Raw genomic sequence first — 15,558 nt, 5'->3', positions numbered from 1 at the left:
TTTAGACATATTAAGTAGTACATTTTTTTAGCTATAAATCTACTTCATCTAATTTCTACATGAATCAAGGCAGCTAGGGAACCAGTTGCCTTAAGTAAGTGACTCTGCAGAGAACATAATTGATAGAGCTGAATGCTTTAAAGGCTTCCAAGTTCGGCACAAGTTGAACTTGTTTATGAAGCATTATGTAAGTCTTTGTAAATGAAAATGCAAACAGTACTTTAATAATCTATTTAGTAGCTTACATGTGCATCTTAGTAGCTTGTATGTGCATTAGTTGCAAACCAGCTAACAATGTTTGTACTGGAAGTTTCTGTTCTTGTTTTCTACCAGTGAACAAGATGAGTCTTTGTCATCGTGATGAGTCATCTAGATCATTCGGACTATCCATGGTGGCCATCTATCACTGAATCCCGTTGGTTAGACATATAAACCAAAACAATATGCAGGGTAAAGTCCACAGGATTTGTGGAACTTTTACTTAGATTTTTGTGTATGGAAGTGCTTTTCACATCACCAAGGCTTGAATTTTATGAATATCTGTAAATAGAAAGTTGAATGCATCCCCCCTCCTTGCCTTGATGTTTTAACAAAGAAGTTAATAAAATGGCTGAAATGGTTTGTTGGAATTGTGAAAAAAACCTGGGGGAGAGCTAACAACAGCTCCATAGTTTTCCCTGTCTTTCTTCCCACTCCCCCACTTTTTTAACAAGCTATAAAAATTAATTTTAACTCATAGAATTAGGGAAAAATGCTGTAGAAGAAAAAATGATAAACTTTTAAAATGAAGGTTACTACAATACAAATCATCTAGCACATTTACTTTTAGAGTATCTTGCAAATATTAACTAATTAATCCCAATGGATTTTCTCTGAGGAACAAAGGGAGACAGCACAGTAATCATAATCCTTGCTTCATGCATTAAAAAGAAAACAGAGGAAGTTTAAGTGATTTACCCAAGGTCACATAGCAAGTCTTTCAAAGGGTTAGCTATAGAATTACTAGCTGCAGGCCATGGATTAAATCCTAATTTATATTGCCTTTTTGTTTCTTTAAAAGGCACATCTAAATATTGTGGATGATTTTTGGTCCATCTGATGTGTAATGAAAGTGTAAGTGGAGAGGCACATCCTCAATCTAAATTTCAAAACATGCCCCAATTTTGCAACACGGTAAAGCTTTCTTGATAAGTGAATTGCATGCTACTGAGATTATCTTTCAGATATGTATATAAGTAGCTGTGATAGATGATATTCTGCTGAACTCAGGAGTTAACTGAAGCAGTCTCAAAAAACCCTAACCTTTCTTTTAGGCTTTTATGTGAATTGGTTTAGATGCTGCAGTACAGGATCTAATGTTGCTGAGATTAATTAGAAGGAGTTAAAGATGTGCAATGGAAAGCTGGCTGTGAGATGCTCTTGTGGAAGAAAGGTCGAACTTCATATTTTATTGGAATATTTAAGTGAAAGAAATAACAAGCACTTTCTAGTGACTATGAAAAGGTACATATATTTTACCAGCTTACCTTAATTTATCTTGAATTTTAAGTAGGTCTGGGAATGCTGCAAAGTCCTGCAGCTGATAATTTCTACTCGTCAGGTATTAGCAGTTACAGACATTCTGCTGTGAATTGTGATGAAGTGATACAGGCGTGAGAACAGGCATTTCTTGTCATCTTTCCTTTCACCTGAATCTGGGAATATATAGTTTGCAATATTGAAAGAGTAGATAGTTTCATAGAATCATAGAATAGTTTGCGTTGGAAGGGACCTTTAAAGCCCATCTAGTCCAACCCCCCTGCAGTGACCAGGGACATCTTCAACTGGATCAGGTTGCTCAGAGCCCCGTCCAGCCTGACCTTGAATGTTTCCATGGATGTGGCATCAACCACCTCTCTGGGCAACCTGTGCTGGTGTTTCACCACCTTCACTGTAAAAAAATTTCTTCATTATATCTAGTCTGAATCTACCCTCTTTTAGTTTAAAACCATCACCCCTTGTCCTGTCGCAACAGGACAAAATGTACGAGACACCAAAGTTAACTCAAAACTGTTACTATCTTTCATTGAGGTTGGAAATACTGTATTCCTCACTTATTTACAGTTGACACATCTGGAAATTTTAGTAAGACCTCCTTGAAAAAAATGACCTAATCTTTTGTAATAGTTTATTCTGAATAAGACATAGTTCCTGTGCACAGGTATGGCTATGAATGGTTACCCCTACTCATCATAAGACGATCAAACCTTTTGAGTGATTAGGCTGCAAGCTCAGCTGCTGATACTTAAGATACACAATTGCCTTACAATAGTTGCAGTCTGGTCTTTTCTTGTCTTGCACTGTTTATTTTTGGAATATGTATTGTAGATTAGAAGGCACTAGCTTGTGTTTTATTTTTAACTACTTGTATGGTATGATTCAGGTCTCTTTCTTTAGAGCACTGTATAATATTGGCAGGATTTAATGTGCATGGCAGTCTGACATGGATCATCTCACCACAAAGCCAGTGCAGTACCAGCAGGTGCAGCAGAGCTATATAATGACTGCATAGGCACTGGATTTCATTAAAATGCTTGTCACCTTTTAAGGAGGAGTGAGGCACAACAAAAGTGCAGTAAGTTTGAGCATACGCTTGTGATCAGATGTGCTGCTGGGGCATGAGGAGGAACAAGCGTTGTGTGTTAAATAATGAGGGCCCAAGTGCTGGATCTCTCAGTAAACATCTTCATGACACTCCTGACATTTTGTGCCCCAAAGCTAGTTGATTTTCAGTTTGGGCTTTTTGCAGGTTTATTAGCTGGCCCAATAAAATGTATTTATAGCTTTTTCTAAACTTTGCCTTGAATGCTGTTAGGGACTGTAGAAGAATTTGTAGGAGGAGTCTTTACAACAGAATAAAATTGTTGGTCTGGTACTATTGGGCCTTGCTTTATCTCATTTCTACTTCTTCATATTTTTTTCTTTTTTTTTTTCTACAGCTATCGCTGACATTCCTTCTCCAGCAAACCTTTGAACTTTCCTGGTTTTTGTTCAAGCTAGTTATATTTCTATCTAATCTTATTGTGCAGGACTACATGGAGCCACAGAAGAGGTGGGAAGTGGGTGTATAAAAGCAGTATGGGAGCAGAAGAGATGCAGGGGAAGTAATGTCAGTAAGCAGAGAGGTAAAACACTAGAAAACAGCAGTTAAAGCCAGTAATGGACCTTTGATTTGCACAGAGTGATCTTTGATGCTTCCAAGTAGCAACCCTCACTTGGGAAATACATCACCTTAGCCAATTTAGTATTGGTTATTTTTAGACCTCATTACTGCATACAAAACAGTTGATGAGCAGAGGTGGCACCATTTACAAATGACTGTAAACCTAGTGTTGACAACAGTCTTTCATCTTAACAATTGAGTAGAACTGTGTTATTATCTTACATTAATTACGGTCTAATTTCAGGGTAGCCTCCAGATGAATTTTCAGTTTAACTGCATTGTATTGTATCATCTTTTATTAAAATCAGTGCATACCAAAAGAGAAAGAAGACACATGCTGAAATGTTAAAGCTCATCTGAAATCTTTATTTTGAATACACACTAATTAGCAAACTTCCCTGAATGGCAGATTTGGACAGGAAACTTTTTATTATTGCACAAGAAAACAATTTAATCTGTGCTTTCTGTTCTGAGTTTAATGCAGCCTTAACTGTGGCATTGTGGTTTGTGCCTACTTAATGAGATTTATGCTAATGCCTACAATTAGTAAACTAGCTTGATCAAACTGAGGGGCATAAGATAAATATAATTCTAAAACCCCAAAAGCAAGGAGATTGAAGACTCATTCTTCTCCAATTAAAATGTGTTCTAACACATAGTTTCTTTGGTGCTACCTTTTATTTCCTGAAATACAAGAAATAAAAATACTGATCTTAGGACCTAAGTCAAAATAGTTTGTATGCAGATTTCTTGACTTAGGAAATCTTACATAAAACCTGAGGTTAATTTAATGACAAGGATGCTAAATCCACATTTGGAAATAGAAATTATTCTAAAAAACCCCTGAACTATGGAAAACTGATTTTTAGTGGTTTTGCATCCTGAGTCCCACAACCATCACTTGAAAGACTCTAGCTTTACTTCCCTCATTTGCCTTATGACTTTAGCTTATTCTCTTCCTGTGTTTCTAGTTTCCTGTCATCTCGTTTGCCGCCTTTTTCCTCTTTCTCCTGTTTTCCCTCCCATGCCATTTAATTGCAGGCTGAAAAAGAGCCAGCAAAGTGCTACAGCTAGTTTTGAAATATGCCATTGGGTGCAGGCAGATAATTAGAAAGCAGGCTAAACAGGACAGATAATTGTTAACATCACTGTACCACTTTTCCTTAATGGAGGGGCTAAGGTGCAGATGGGTTTTTGTCTCTGTTCATTAATTTTTATGCAACTTACAAGAACTTAATATTGCTGATTCCTTACTCAAATTTGGTTGAAAATGGTGAAGAGTGTCAGAAGTTATTAGTGTGCTCCTGAACAAAAAACAGGTGCATGGACAGCAAGATCACACAAGCTTGATTTCCTTAGAATACTGATCTAACGCCCTGTTTCTAATTATGTGAAGATAGATTTTTTACATTGAACATCATTAATCAAAGAATTTCATGGAAAACATGTTATTAGGTTACATATATGAAATATATTGCAAATGTGTATATTAACAATCTAACTTCTTTATTTTAGCCGAAACTTATTGTAACAGCAAGTTTTGGAGTAGAACCAAAAAGGAAAGTGGAATACATATCCCTCCTCGATGGAGCACTGGCAAGGGCACAGAGCAAACCTGATAAAGTTCTCATTTACAAGCGACCTAATTTGGTGGGTGTACAGTTGTTGTGCCTTTATGTTAACTTTCAGATGTGTATGTAGTGCATGTGCCTTTTCTCTTGTACAAGTAAAATTTTTAGTGTATCTGTTGTAGTTTGTTTTTGAATGTTATGGGAGAAGTTTGTAGTTGTAAGATTTAAATAGTAAATCGAACTAATGCAGCAGAGAGATTATTGTTCAGAAAGTTGAATAGTACAAAAGAATTGAATAGTACATGTTTTGTGACCCAATTCCATTTATTCCATCTGTTTTTCTTTTGACAATATTCTATTTTTCAATGGGCAGGGCCATGTTCCTCTTGCCCCAGGTCGCGATCTTGACTGGGAAGAAGAGCTTGCAAAAGCACAGTGTTATAAATGTGTCTCCATTCCCTCAGACCATCCACTTTATATTCTGTATACATCTGGAACAACAGGCTTGCCCAAGGTAAAGGACTATCTGTAGTCTAAGTGTCTGTGACCAACCTATTTGCAGTTCCACTTGAGAAAATATTTAATTAACAAGGTTGAAATTGTTTGCCAGAGCTCAGTGCTATAAATGATAAGCATTGCTAGAAATGGTTTAATCTCATTTATTCACATTTCACTACTTTACAGTCAGTGTCTAGGAGTAAATCATGTTTGTTTATTTAAATAGTAATAATCTAAAGATAAACTGCATTTACTTCAAAATGTTTGTACAGTATAAACTTTTGAGGACAGCAGAATGTCTTTTATCCATTAATATCTTCTGTGTTTTAACTGTTTCAGATAAGCATAGTATAGTCACTTAATGGCAAGATTACTTCATATATCACTTGTGTGATAGCATTTATTGCTGAATAGTCTTTGCTTATTTGTTATTTACATAGTAGCTCATCTTCCCATAGATAAGATGTAGTGAATGACATTACAGATTAAATGGATTTAAGCGTGCTCTGAAGGCTTGTGTTACTGAACAGTTCTGAGAACATAATTCCCGTGAAAATGAAAGTTTAGATTGAGTAAGCAAAAACTAACAGGGCATTCTTTGAAAATGTTTGCTTTCAAATGTCAATTAGTCTTAATGATGTATTTTTAAAAGATCTTAATTTAAAAGCAAACTCTTGAGTGTTTGCTTGGTACTTACAATTCTCTTTTCAAGTGTAGATGGCAAGCTGAATAGAATTTTCTGGCAGTGGTCTTACCACCACAAATTCAGAGACAGTATCACACATCCCTGGATATGGCAGTGCTTAAACTACTACTAGAAAATTATTTAATGATGTGGCCTATAAAGTTCAGAATCTGTGGGGAGGTAAGGGAAAACAAACATCAGTTTTGCTGAGAAAAATGTCTTCTGATTTTGCCTTGAACGTGGGCACTTTAAAGCAACATATGTATCTTGATTTATTTCATTATAAAGGTCCAAGGTAAGATCCTTTGTTACAACAGGTATTTTCCTTGACTGTTAGTTCAAAAATACAGTATATCAGAGATAAAAGTTCTCAGAAGTTTACTTCACTGTGTTGGCTCTCCAGAGAAAAATAGGCACCTTGAATGAATTACCCTTATAAGAGGGAGATTGTCAACTAGTACTAAGTGCAGTAAGTAACAATGAATAAAATAACTTTTTATTCATTTAAGGAACTTGCTTTTAAATGGTCATGCAAGTAAAATTACTCAGTTATGACCTTCATAACAAAAGTTTTGTTAATCTGAGAGCAGGGACTAAGTTAGAAGCTGAGACTAACAAAGGCAATCTGCTTTCTGAAATTCGTGGATTGTTAGTTAACCATTCTCTGCTGTGGCAACCTCCATTTTAATGAGTTAATATATTGTCTCCACAGTCCCTTGTTTTTTGAGTGAGGTCTGGAAGTGCCTACTTCATTCTATTAACTACATAAAGACAGAGAGTCTACATAGCACAGACAGAGAGCTGCATTGTAATGTCTGCACTGTAGATAGCTGTTTGGTCTGATCAATCTCATCTGAATTTTAGTTCAGGACATAGTTTACTTAATTCTGTCTTCTAGAAACAGTGTACTAGAAGATGATGAAATGTATATTAAGCATAGAAATATTACAAAATATTTGTAAATTTTTCCCGTTAACGGTTCCAGAGCTGATTTTCAGCTTACCAAGGTGCATGATGCTATTGATACTCTCTCATTCTGATTTTCAAATCCCTCTTTTAGACTAAGACTGGGATGTTCTTTGTTTTGCATTTGTATGTATACTTTGGGCTAGATAATAAACCTTTCAAAAATAGACAGCTGGTTTAAGTCAATTTTCTGACATCTTTAAAAAGAGTCAGTGCAGAAAGAGGGGTACATTTCAGGGAGTAATTCACCCTGGTTATTTTAAGGATTGGCTACTCCACCTCTTTTCCAGTGATGATACAGAGAGACTAGGCAATGAATTTAAAACATGCCTAGCATTTAGATGGCCACAGTTTAAGTGAGGTAAATAATATCTTATTTTTTGTCAGCATATGTTGACTAAATATTTCTATATCCAATTTTAATGAGAGAATTCTAGTTTTGTTAGTTATCTTCTGAAAACTGTTGTCATCTAGGTCTTGGGTTGGGTTTTTATGTTTGTCTTAATGTATGTTTGTTTATTTGTTTGTTTGTTTTCCAAAATTACTTCTTCAGTGGGAATGCTAGCACAAGCATGTACTTGTTGGAACGGATCCTTTTCTTTAAGTGAGGAGCATTGGAATTAGGCAACTTTAAGTCGATTGCTGCTAAAACCCCAAAATTTCTTTGAAGGCAGGAATATCATTGCATCCTTCAAATGGTCTTAAATATTCAAATTTTCTCATTTAGGGTGTTGTCAGACCAACAGGTGGCTACGCAGTTATGCTGAACTGGACAATGTCAGCTGTATATGGACTCAAACCTGGTGAGGTAATTCTGTTTAAATGTCCTGTAAATGTTTTTGAACTCCTCTTAATAAATCCTCACGATATTTACGTTTTTATTTCATTTTAGGTGTGGTGGGCAGCTTCTGATTTAGGCTGGGTTGTTGGTCATTCCTACATTTGCTATGGGCCTCTCCTTCATGGGAATACTACAGTTTTGTATGAGGTATGATGCATTCTAAAAAGCCAGCCTTTGAAAAGGCAATATCTCCCCTGGTTGATGATCCTGATGATCCTGTTTATGCCTGTCTATTCTTCATGCCACATATGTTTAAATTGTGTGTATATCTTCAGTGTTTTTACTCTCCTGTCTATTGTAGTAATTCTTAAGGAAAACTTACTTCACTATCCTTCAAACATGTCTGCTTCATCTGTGTGACTGGTGATGGTTGATGGGGCAAGGAACTCCAAAACAACAGACCTAGAAATGGCAGGTGGTGGAGTGTACTTGTGTTGTTGAGGCTTCAGCCACAGGCCGTTAGTCTGTCTTTATTATGTATCTGGGTGAGGATGTTGTGTTTTGCATGTCTGGAGATGACAAATTCTTACTGGATCTGAGTTGGAGGCAATTGGCAGCTCTATGGTTGGAGCCAGAACTTTTAAGGAGACTTGTGTCTTCTTTCCTCCCTCTACCACTCAAGGCACCTGAAGCCAAGACTGAAATGACATTCAGGTCTTGGTCCTTCTCCTTGGGGGATGAAACTCAGTGGGGTGGAGAGGAGACTAGTCCAATTAGAGTGGCCTGCTGCTTCCCAACTTTGGTGCTCAAAAAAGCAATCACGCTGCCTTACGTTGTTATTTTTTCAGAAGTTATTGTTGATTCTCTAATCGCCAGGGAAGAAAATACAGTGTTGCTTGAATCATCCTCTTTATTATTCAGGGAGTGAATCCAGTATCCATCAGTGATAGTGAAAGACATTTTATGTAGAAGCGCCAACATTGTTAGCTCTTCAGCATGCTGAGACTTGGTTGTCTGCATTCACCTGACATTAGGAATTCTAGGTATATCCCAACTTCTCCGACACTGTGCAGCATGACGCCCACCTAGTAATTGGTCTGTCTTGTTCAACAGTCCTAGAGGCAGGAGTTGTTTTAGCTCTGCCATCGTGGCATGCTGGTTACCTCTGTTGATTTGTAGTGGTAATTAGAAACATGTGAACCGTTAAGAGGAATCCAGTGGTAACTCAGAGCATACAAGAACTGCAGAAGTATAGTAAATGTACTGGATACCAAGGGCATGAAAAAGCACATGAAACAAGCTTTGATGACATTGTGAATATAGCAATTGTTAGAGCACCACGTGTACCCAGTGCTTCTGGAGCAGGGGAGTCAGCATGACATGGTGGAAACATACTGTTCTACAGACCATCATAGGTGCAGAAGTTCTGCATAAGAAAATGGATATTACAATTAAGCTTTCTCCATCTTCCTGCTATTACACCATACAACTGAAGATGACCATACTAGAACAGAAATGGATTGTTACTGTTTTCAGGAACAAGCATTATCAAAACAATCCTTTGGTGTTTCCACAACCAGTTAAGTTGGTATTGGTTGAGATGTGCTTCACAGTTACCAACATTGCTGTTAGTGGGTAGCTGTTGCTGGGCTTGTGCCTGAATTTTGAGTAAATATGTTTCTGAATCCTGGGGATACTGAAGAAGCATGGACAGTTGTAGTAAGATGAGGTTGCCCCCAAAATTGTTTGGATGCCGCTGCATCAGACACTACAGAACTGACTATGGCTTGCTGCATCCTGTTTTGGAAGTTAGAAGTATACTTTACTGCTCGAAGTTCACTCTCTTTATAACCTTATAAGTGAGATTCTCAAGCAGAAGATGCCTCTCGAAGTGGGTCAAGAGTCCTCAAGTCCAGAAAAGCAGTAGTCATTAGGGGTGTGTCTACATGATATTTCAAATTGCAGCAGTAGTGCAGTTCTGAAATAAGTCGTCTGATTGTCCTTGCTTATTGATTTGGTTCACTGAGTGGTTTTAGACATATGAATGACATCTTTACAGAGAAAGCTAAGACAGAAGCTTTGCCACTTGGGATAAAAGAGTAGGATCCAATGAGTGGGACTGCATTGCTGTGAAGTTTTCCAGAACAAATGAAAACTACATCTGCCAACAGAAAGCTTTAAAACTGTCAAGAGCTCCCACCTTATTCTGCAGTACTTGTGCTATGCAAAAGGGCCAAATGCTATGTGCGGTTTCATATTTCCTAATGACCGCCAGATGTCTGCTTGTTCTGACTTTCAGCTGCTCCTTTATTTCTCCCAAGCTTTTGCTTCTATCATCTTCACCAGCCCTATTTCTTTTGCTGTTCCTCCTTTATGAACATCTTTCTTACAACCTTATTAAAATTATTCCTCCTTTCCGACTGCTGCATTTTGCAATAGTGAAAACTGTTGCATTGACCTTGCAGAATATTGAGCAAGGGGCAACCTGGAGCTTGACAGCATGTGCTCTGAAAGGCCCAAAAGTTTCTCCAGCAGATGAACCACCCTGTTGCTAATGTCAAGCCTGCTGTAGAGTGGGAGATGACTGACAAGCAGTGCTGCATTCATTTCAAGTAGATGAAGACCATGTTCTTGATGAGGTGGGAAAACCATGCTTCAGAGGTGGCATGGTGCGTGTGCTGCTACCACAGAGATCTTAAACAGATTGTCAGGGGATGGGAGAGCACTCCACTAAGCCCACTGCTCATGAAGCCATCCACACCCTTAGTCCCAGGACCAACAGTCCAGGAGAAAAGTCCAGGGAAAAGTGTGCCTACAGTGCTGCACACATGTACATGCCTGCAACCCCCAGAGGACCCCCACGAGACAACATGCAGGAACATCCCTCCTCCGCCACGGCAGGCAATGGGAACTGCAAAATCAGGGGTCCGGATGCCTGCATGAGTAAGGGTGCATACTCCTTTCCTGTACACGTGTTGAGCGCGGGACTGTGTTTAGGAGGTTTCTGGTAGAATTAGGGCACTGGTCGCAGAGCTGTGGAAAGGCAGTGTGAGTCTCTGGATTGACTGTGAGAGCTGCTATGGTTTGAGAGACGACTCCCCAGGGGCCGTGAGCTGTGAGGGAAGTTCTGTGGAGCAACAAGCTCCATCAGAGACCACCTGCCCCATCCCAGCTCTGCCTGTGTGCCAGGCACAGTCCTGGCAACTGCGTAAGTCATGGAAGTGGCATGGCTTGATAACAGCTCTCCTAGGCTTTTGCCACACTGTCTCTTCCTCTCCTCAAATGCCGTGTATAAAGGACCTACCTTGTGGTGGTAGTCATGCTGGTACTTCTGGCCACATGTCAGATCCTGTCCTGTCCTGGAGTCAGTTGCTTGTACAACAAATACCATTCAGGATGATTACCATTTCTTTGAAATGCAGTGGTTAAGGTTGTTGGTGGCAATATATTGTCTTTTCCTCTGCCCCAAGTCACACTCAGGAAAGGTCATAAAGGGACGGGCACTGCAGGCTGGGGTAAGGCATAGTTGAATTAGCCGGGTTTACCCAAAACAAATGGATTGAATGCAGCAAGGGAGTGTGTGAAGCACACAAGTGTGGAAGAGGGGAAAACTAAGGACAGAGAGAAGTATTTGGAATCAGTTCCTTTTTAATCATTGCATAACATTTGCCAGATTGAAAGACATTGATGTCCAGTAGTGTTCCTCCCATTCCACTCCACACCTGAATGCTCGGTGGGTTGATGGCTGTATTCAGTGAAGGAGCAAAGTCCTGACACAAGTGCATTGCTGGATGCCCCACCTATGGCAAAGAGAGCAGAGAACTCTTCATACAGTTACTGCAGAAGTTGTGCTCAGTGTTTCAGTCTGAAAGAAGGTCTCAAGGATGTCCTCACAGATGGTTCAGACTAAAAGTGATACCCTCAATTTGGAAGGTATTGGAAACATTTGCACAGTGTGTGTCCCACATAGCCTAGTGTCTTTCAGTTGACCAAATGTAGACTGCGGTTCCATTATGCATTCAGTAAAAGCACAATTATGTTAGGCCTGTGCTGCACCATTGTCAGAGTGTACCTTACGGTGTGGGGCACAAGGATATGCAGCATCTCTCATGATGCTCATTGGCATTGAGGACGTCATGAATGATCCTGTTCCTTCTTGGCAAGAAGGCACTGGCATATGTTTTGGTTCTGTGACCAGAGATACGGAATGTGGGTATATAGAAACTTTATGGTGGAGTCTACTGGCAGTGTGTGAACTGACATGCTACTGTCATCTGTATGAAAGAGGTGAAAAGGACAGCACGACGCTTCCTAGAAGAAAAGTCCATTCAGTCAAGGAAGCAAAGATCTGTTGGTTAGCTTTCCATCAGAAAACTTTGAACTGCATTTTTGGTCCAGTAAACAAGGCTAAGTCTAGTCTAAAATAACCCTCAAATAACATCTAATGGAAGAGGTAAAGAGCATTGGCATTAAATGGCTTGATCTACTAATCTGCTCTAATTCACCTCAGTACTTGCTATGTAAACAAAGTCTGTGACACCATATGTGCTCGCATTCATGTTTCATGTTATTATTTCATGTGGTACTAAGTTTATTTTTACCAGTGCCTGTAGTAGGAAGAAGATTGATAATCTCTTACAGAACAGCAGATTGTGCCTACGTGACACCTGTGTATGTTGCTTTGTACAAAATCCTGTTGTTTATCATTTTTGTAACAGAAAAATGTAAAATAGGAAACAAAATGCAATGTTTAAAAGCAAAGCAAATCTTGAGGTCTTAAAAATGTGTTTTGGAATGTGTTCTTGTCTTTGTGGTTAACTTTTAAAAGTGTTAACTTTTTCTTCTGTTCATGAAAAGACTGTGGGTAGTGTGTTAAGTTGTTTTATGAAATAGGAAATGAGCTTTTGTCAGGATGGTTTTTTTCCTCATTATTTTGTGATCTGTAGGATCTGAGGCAAATAACTTTGTTTTTTAGCTTCTAGGCATTGGATTGATTTTTCAGTAATCTCTCTGAAAAGCAGGTTTGCAAAACAAGTATTTTTTTATTGAAGTACACAAAGTGATAATGACAAGCACAAGGGGTTTTTTCTCTAAATGGCTAAGACAGAGAAGCTCGCATGCCTTAATGCTCCCAGCCAATGATTGCAGCAGCTGGAGAAAACTTAAACAAATAGTTATTCTTAATTTGAATCTCAATGTACCTTCTGTCCAGATAAAGTTTACTGACTTGCTTACTTTCGGCATTCAGCATGAAAGCTTACAATGAATGCATTATTGAAATACATGATGCAGAGAATATCTACAGTGCAACTATGGCAGTAAAAATCAGCCATTTGTTTGAGTATTGCTTATGCTTAGCTCTTTTTTGAAGAGTCTCTGATGTGCTAAGCTGGTGGAATCCACTTGCTTCTGTGAATTTACAAACCAGCTCACTGTGGAACTTCTGAAAGCTTTTGAGTCAATGACAAGTGTCAGCTTGCTGATTGCAGGAGTGACGCTTGGTTCTTAGTGCACGTACAAGTTCTGAAGGACATGAGGAAGCAAGGTTATTTCTAGGACATTGCAAATTAAAAGTAATCAAGTAGGTTTTTAAAAAAAGGAGGAAGGCGTTTGTTTAAAAGCAGTAGGGCAAAATCCTAGGAAAAGAAAAAAAGGCAGAATTCAAGAGGAACAGGTAGGTGAGAGAATATGTTGAACTCATGAAATAGACTCTTTTGCAGAAAGGATCCCTTAGTAACTATATCTTTATGTGGAAAAGGGAGTACAGTAAATTTACCACAGTTCATATGTTCAAATACATACATTTGCATAGATGGATAAAAATGTCCAGAAGAACTAACACTATATACTTGTGTACTTGAACTTGTAAATAACTCCGGATGCAGAGGTGGATTCCTGATATTTTGTAGTACGTGTGTACATACTGTACAGCTGTCCTATACCTTTTGCTCTTCCCAGAGGTCATGCTTGTCAGATTCTTCCTGTGTGGTGTTCGCTTATGTAGGGCAAGCATGGATACATCTGTTAGAACTCCTGAAGGTTCACTAAATAATTTGGGGATTGATTTTAGTATCTTAAGTCATGTAGGCTCTCAGTTAACTACTTATGAAAGAAAGAGATCCTTGCGATGTTCTATTGCGTATAAAAAGATCATTTTTCCTGTGAAGAAGAGAAACGGTCTGGACACTCTTTTCTGCATTATTGTGGTGTCAGAAGAGATCACTGTGAACAAGAGAAACAAGCTTTGGCTCTGAAAAATTAACTGGAGTATGCATGGCTTTGCATACTGAGGTATTTAGTGTGCATTTTTCACTTGCCTTTTCCTGAGGTGAATGAGTGAGGAAGAACAGTCTGTGTGCTGCACTTAAATCCCACAAGACTCCATTTGTGCCTCTCCTGTCGGGTGGTAACAATCTTTGCTGTTACATCTTCATAGTATGTAAAGACCCTGTGAAATCTTTGGAAATTCAGTATCTTGAGCAAAAAACCCTGTTACTTATTTTGACCTTGTTCTGTTGTTTGGAAATGAAGGCTTAAAAGGATGTATGGTCATCACTGTAAGCTATATTTAATTAACTACTAACATGCTGTCCTATCTTGAATCTACTTTACCAGTAACTTAAATTGTATGTATAGGTAATCAGAGTTAATAAGAGTTAATATGTTCAAGATTTATGAAGCAGAAATACACTCTAGGAAAAGAATATTCTTCACTGATCTTACAGCTGAAGACATTTTTTGTGTTAGATAGTATGGATCAATATGTGAGGTTAATTTTCTGGTATATGGTCTCTACACAAGCTAGAAATCTTTGTTTTCTTACTTCGCTTGGATTTACTCAGAACAGATCTTCTGGGCAAGTTAAGAGATAGACAAGCACAGCACAGGGCTGCACCTTCTCGGGTCAACTGTTATGTGGATCACTAACTCTATAGTATATAAGAGTCCTCTAGTTAGGATCACTGCTGGTTTTGCAGTCCATGAAATAGTAAACTGTCAGCTGTTTTGACTAAAGAATTTGTAGACCAAATTCTTATTTGTCTGTGTAGGAGTGTGAGAAATTTCAGCATATGCTGTTAAGAGCTCGTCCTTGCAGTGTCAGTGTGTGTCATACATGTGCATTCCCATAGGCAGATGGGTGTTCATAAAGGTAAGTCTACATGCTATGTAAGTGTACCTATATAGATAGTAATCTATTTTTCCCCCTCACGTGCATGGCTATTTCTTATATTTCTAAGTGTATTTAATCATGCACAGTTTTCACTTGATTTATTCAACTGTTCTATCCACTAGTCAAAAAGTATTGCTTTGAATTTTTTTTTTGTATTTTAGAATCCTACTTCATGAATAATAAGGTCTTCTTTTAAGTTCCTTTGCTTTTTAATCAAGAAATTTTGGAGGCAGTGAACACATACCTATTCAGAGTGTAGCGACACTAAATGTGTGAGTTCAGCTGAAATTTGAAGAAAGAAATCGAGCTCTTTTCTGGGCTAATTTTATAACTTGCACAATTTAGCTAATGTTGGATACTTTTCAAATCTCATCTCCATCTTTATTTCATCTCCAGATGCTCAATATAGGTCTGGTATGCAATTCTGGGGGCTTCAGTAGCATGAGGATCTCTACAAATAATTAAACAGAGAAGTCCCGTTATAAATGACTTTCACTACAAAAATAGAAGTGCAATAGTAAAAAAAAATAGAAAGAAATAGGTTTTATTCCTTTTCAAGTTTAATTCTATTACAAAAGAGTTCCATTTTCTAGTTTGTCTGGAAAACCCCCAGTGATTTCCCACTAAATTCATAGAATTTTAAGGCTGGGAACCATGGTGGTTGACTTCTCTGATATTCTGAAT

At 38.3% G+C, this 15,558-nt stretch overlaps 1 protein-coding gene across 2 annotated transcripts in view; it reads left to right on the top strand.

The window, feature by feature from the left end:
- ACSS3 (acyl-CoA synthetase short chain family member 3) overlaps positions 1-15,558 on the top strand; it is a 92,457-nt gene that overhangs the window by 18,721 nt on the left and 58,178 nt on the right. For both annotated transcript variants that reach the window (XM_030003005.1, XM_030003004.1), the window contains exons 4-7: positions 4,718-4,852; positions 5,147-5,287; positions 7,650-7,730; positions 7,815-7,910. In XM_030003005.1, the coding sequence (XP_029858865.1) occupies positions 4,718-4,852; positions 5,147-5,287; positions 7,650-7,730; positions 7,815-7,910 (453 nt within the window). The remainder of the gene's footprint in view (positions 1-4,717; positions 4,853-5,146; positions 5,288-7,649; positions 7,731-7,814; positions 7,911-15,558) is intronic.

The sequence above is a fragment of the Aquila chrysaetos genome, chromosome 26, assembly GCF_900496995.4.
Source record: "Aquila chrysaetos chrysaetos chromosome 26, bAquChr1.4, whole genome shotgun sequence".
In the NCBI taxonomy this organism is placed as follows: domain Eukaryota; kingdom Metazoa; phylum Chordata; class Aves; order Accipitriformes; family Accipitridae; genus Aquila; species Aquila chrysaetos.
Note: the sequence above shows the minus strand (reverse complement) of the source record. Positions and strands in the feature narration are given on the sequence as shown.